Source organism: Octopus bimaculoides, chromosome 3 (genome assembly GCF_001194135.2).
Source record: "Octopus bimaculoides isolate UCB-OBI-ISO-001 chromosome 3, ASM119413v2, whole genome shotgun sequence".
In the NCBI taxonomy this organism is placed as follows: Eukaryota; Metazoa; Mollusca; class Cephalopoda; order Octopoda; family Octopodidae; genus Octopus; species Octopus bimaculoides.
Window position 1 is genome coordinate 158,670,660 of NC_068983.1, and position 4,887 is coordinate 158,675,546.

The 4,887-nt window shown below is 32.6% G+C and overlaps 1 protein-coding gene across 2 annotated transcripts in view; it reads left to right on the forward strand.

Annotated features, from left to right (window-relative positions):
* The window catches only part of LOC106872351 (protein Wnt-8b), a 106,595-nt gene that overhangs the window by 12,906 nt on the left and 88,802 nt on the right, over positions 1 to 4,887 (forward strand). The window contains exon 1 of one of the 2 annotated variants that reach the window (XM_014919311.2): positions 3,875 to 4,180. The exons of the other annotated variant lie outside the window; for it this stretch is intronic. Within the exon in view, the coding sequence (XP_014774797.1) occupies positions 4,038 to 4,180 (143 nt within the window). The 5' untranslated portion in view covers positions 3,875 to 4,037. Of the gene's footprint in view, positions 1 to 3,874; positions 4,181 to 4,887 lie in introns of those variants that run through there. 2 annotated transcript variants of the gene reach the window in all.

Consider the following 4,887-nt stretch of genomic DNA (forward strand, 5'->3'; position numbering starts at 1 on the left):
AAATCTGGCATATGATCAACAATTTTTAGGTACATAGGGTTAGTTGATTACATTGACTCCATTACTTAACTGGTACTCCGAAAGGATGAAAGCAAAGGTTGACCTTGGCGGGATTTGAACTTAGAACGCAGAGTTGAGAAAAATATTACCATGCATTTTGTCCAACGCTCTTAACTATTCTGTGAGCTCACTGCCTTTACAAACAAAATAATACAAAAATTACATTAAAAGATCGTTAGTATCTTATGACGAGAACTGCATGGTGTTTAGTGGGCGAGTTTATTTAGTCATTTTACAGAATCTACATAATGTAGAGATATTTATGTTTCGATGATTGTTGGAGTTTGGCATTGTGAAAATGAAATAAATATGTGTACAACTTACAAACATGTGGATTAGTTTACCGAGGGACTCAACTTATTTTGTTCGATTTTAAACACATCATTAAAATGTATAATCAATGACTTAAAAATTGCTTGACATGTGTCACAGCGCCTTTTTTTATGTGCTCGCTCCACGAAACCTTAAAACCTGGTAACGCTACTAGTTGATATAAGGGATTAGCAGATATAAGGACTATCAAATATACAGTTATCAGATATAAAAGATTTCGCGTTTTGATCAATCTTTAGCATAAGTGAAAATTATACCACAAACAGCTGAAAAACGTCGTCTTTTTACAAGTCAGAAGAAAGGGGCAATGACTAATACTTTTGAAGGGCCTTTCAGATGGCTAAGGGGATTCGGTTAATGTTTGCCTTAAATTTCTATTGGTCGATGCTTCTGGGGGAAGTTTTGTAACAGAAGACATTCCAGAGGGATGCAGCTAAGTGGAGGAGAGGCAGAGGTATCCAATAAACTTGCGCATAGGTAGTACAGAATTTGCTTGTTCATGAGACCAGAAGCCGTTTTTGTAACGTTGAGACAAATATAAAATAGAGCGAATATGGGATATGTTGGTGAATAAATGGTTGCCAAAAAGTGAGATGATATTTTGATCAAAGTTCTCTCTCTCTCTCTCTCTCTCTCTCTCTCTCTCTCTCTCTCCCTCTCTCTCTCTCTCTCTCTTCCTCCTCTCAGAAATGAAAACAAAACTGCAGTGTGAATATAAAAAAATAGGCAAAAGACATCAAAGTATATGATTGTGTGTGTGAGAGAGAGGGAGAGATGAACAGTGTATGTACATATGTATGTATGTATGTACACATACCTATATATGTATGTATGTTTGTATGTATATATGATTGTGTATACACACACACACACACACACACACACACATATATATATATATATATATATATATATATGCGAGTAAAAATAAATACAAAAAAAGGTGGATTTTTTTGTATGATTGTGTATAGAGGAATATATTATTTTGCTTAAAAGAGTTCCAACACTGTCTGTTTTTTATGTTTTATTTATATTCCTGCAGAACTAATGTGGGGTATAGAATATGGAATATACAATATATAATATAATATACAATATATAATATAAAATAAAATAAAAATGGATGGCACCATGAAATAAAGTATTGAATGTAGATGAAATATTGAGTGTTCAATATAAAGGATCAAATATATAAATATATAAATATAAATATAAATATAAATATATATATATATATATATATATATATATATATATATATATATATATATATATATATATATATATATATATATATATATATACAAATATATGTATAGATATATTTATGTATATATGCATGTATGCATGTATGTATGCATGTATATATGTATCCATGTATGCATGAATGTACGTACGTATGTATGTATGTATGTATGTATGTATGTATGTATAGTACCGATATAAGCTAGAACACTGTATTTCTCAGGGTTTCATTTCTGGATATACCAGACAATGAACGGACGAAATGACAGGGATAAACATTTACTCTCAGAACTGAACGCCGTACGCCTTTGTGTGTGTGTGTGTGTGTGTGTGTGTGTGTGTGTGTGTGTGCGTGCGCTCTTATGCTTGCGTGGTGTGTGTATATGCATGTGTACTTAAATACGCACATATTTTTTTCTTTAAGAAACGGGGGTAAAGAGTACCCAACAGATGTAACAGAGTATTTTTATTATTGTCGTTTTCTATTACCCATGACTGTTGTGCGCAGATATTTCAAGAAAAATTATCGCGAATGATATAGCGATAATACTGTCTATAAGATATAAGTTACATATATTTTGAGAACCATTCTAAAGAAAAGAAAAAAGCAAAGTAATTTATCTATCGGAAACTGGGAAAGAGATCTTTAAACCAAATCTGTAGCATAGCATAAACTAAGGATCCTGTAGTTTATATTCGTTAGGACATTAGAGTGAAATTTTGTGGATGAGCTGTATCAAATAGTTTAGTAGCAGTGATACTGTGTGTGAAAGATTGTAGACATTCTATTAAAATTAAGGATTTGCTTCCCAAACATTACTGATATATTAAGTCAAAATGCTTTCAGTGAGAGCTTCTATAAAATCATTTGGCTTTCTAGAAATAGTAGCTGAATTTTCCTGAAATCCCATCGAAAGTATACGTTGGACATTGTAGTCACTGATATACAAAAAGATGGTATGTTACTTCTTGGAATGTCTTTGATCTGCTTGTTCACTACTTAATATTGACAAATAATAATCCTTTCTGTTATAGACACAAGGCCTGAAATTTGTGGGTGGGGTGTGTGGTTATAGTCATTACATCGCTCCCAGGGCTCAACTGGTATTTATTTCATTGGCCCACCCGAAAAGATGAAAGGCAAAGCCGACCTTGGTGGAATTTGAAGAGAGAACGTAAAAACGGACGAAATGCCGTAAAGTATTTTGTCCGCTGTGCTAACGATTCAGCCACCTCGCCTCCTTTAATTAACTAATAATAATAATGACTAAAAAGAAATAGAACTAGTGCGTGGGCTTGTTATTGGCATAATGACTCTCGACATACAACAAAATCTGTTTTAAAACACAAGCTGATATCAAGAGTCTTGCAAACCAAATATAAGAACGTTTTTACTTTCTATATAAGCCATGATCCATTTGGTATCAGGTGGTGGGAATTATGAAAATAGCGTCATGAAACATTTTTCATACTCGTTTTTAATTTTTTTTTTTTTTAGTTTTTTTCACAACTTCCGATTTTTTTCTTTTTTAGCTTTAACTGTAATTGTTGTTTTTTCTACTACAAGCTCAAGGATGGAGCATCTATGTAAAACAAAAGGGTAGTGGAGTTTAAGGAGGATTTATTATATTGAAAACCATGCTGTTTGGCGTTGCTAATGCTTCCTCTTGTAGAGATGGTATCAGTGACTCGTTACCATTCTCTTTTCTGTATTATTGAATTGTCGGTTAAATGGAATGAAAAATGTTAACAATATAAGGTCAGTGTCATTAGTAGTACAATCACCAACACAAACAACTATAACACCTTCATCCATCACGATCACTTAATAGGCCTGATTCTATGATTGTCATTTATCGCACTAAAGATAATTCATTGCATGAATACAATCATCATTGCTACTTCTATTGCCTCACCAATTTATAACTTACTAATCCATACATTTCCTTCATAGCAAACACCACCAGTAAAACAAAACCCATTCTAACAATGTGAACGAACTTTACCAAAAATCGTACAAAGAACACAATGCATTTATTTAGTGACTATATTAAACTATCACTTATATATATATATATATATATATCTCGGAACATAAGCAAAAAAGAGAAAGAAAAAAGATAGAAATAAGAAATAAGCAGCAGGGAGGGTAGAGAATAAATATAAGAATAAATGCCAGATAGGTGTTGCACGGAGTTCAGAATGACTTCAGTCAGACTAATATAGATAAGTCAAGAGAGGGCGTCACATACAGCTTGCGACATTTGCTGCAGTATACCACAGTCTGACAGCGCGTATGCAATGTGTACATGCAAACGAATGAACCAATAAGCGGGCGGGCGGGCCAAAGAGCTCTTGTGATATATAAGTGTAGCTTGGTTCTTATCATAAATGGGTAGATGAAACACAGTCAGTGGTCAGCATCGCTTGTCTTCTCTGCCTTTCTTTTCCACTTGGATTATTTGACCGGCATCATCATGACGGATGATCCTTTAGACAAAGACAAACTCCTCAGTTGGTATAAACTGGCGAAAAGTGACAGGTAAGTCAATAATTAGTATAGGCATGCATATATCTGAATATTGTTCATTTCTAATGTATTCCACACATAGACAATGGTCAGAAGTATTACATATATATATCTGAGTGTGTTTGTATATATGTATGTACGTATTGTGTATCCCTCTCTTTGTCTCTTACTCTCTCTCTCTCTCTCTCTCTCTCCTATGTTAATGTGTGAGTGTTTCTCTGTGTGTGCGAGTGTGTTTATGCGCCTCTGTCTTCGTGCGCGTGCCTGTCTGTGCGTATGTTTGCGTGTGTCTGTGTGTGTCTGCGGGAGCGCATAAACACACAGGTACTCAATGTACAATTAACTACATGTATGTATGTATGTATGTATGTATGTATGTATGTATGTATTGTATGTATGTATGTATGTATGCATGCGTGCATACATGTATGTATTTATGTATGCATGTATGAATACACACACACACATACATATATAATTATACATACATATATGTATTTTTATATATACATATATACACATGTACATTATATGTACACATCATGTTTGTATATATATATATATATATATGTATATAATGTTAATAACGTGTCTATATATATGTATATATATATTATATATATATAATATTATATATATATATATATATGTATAATATATATATACATACATATATATATATATATATATATATATATATATATATATATATATATATA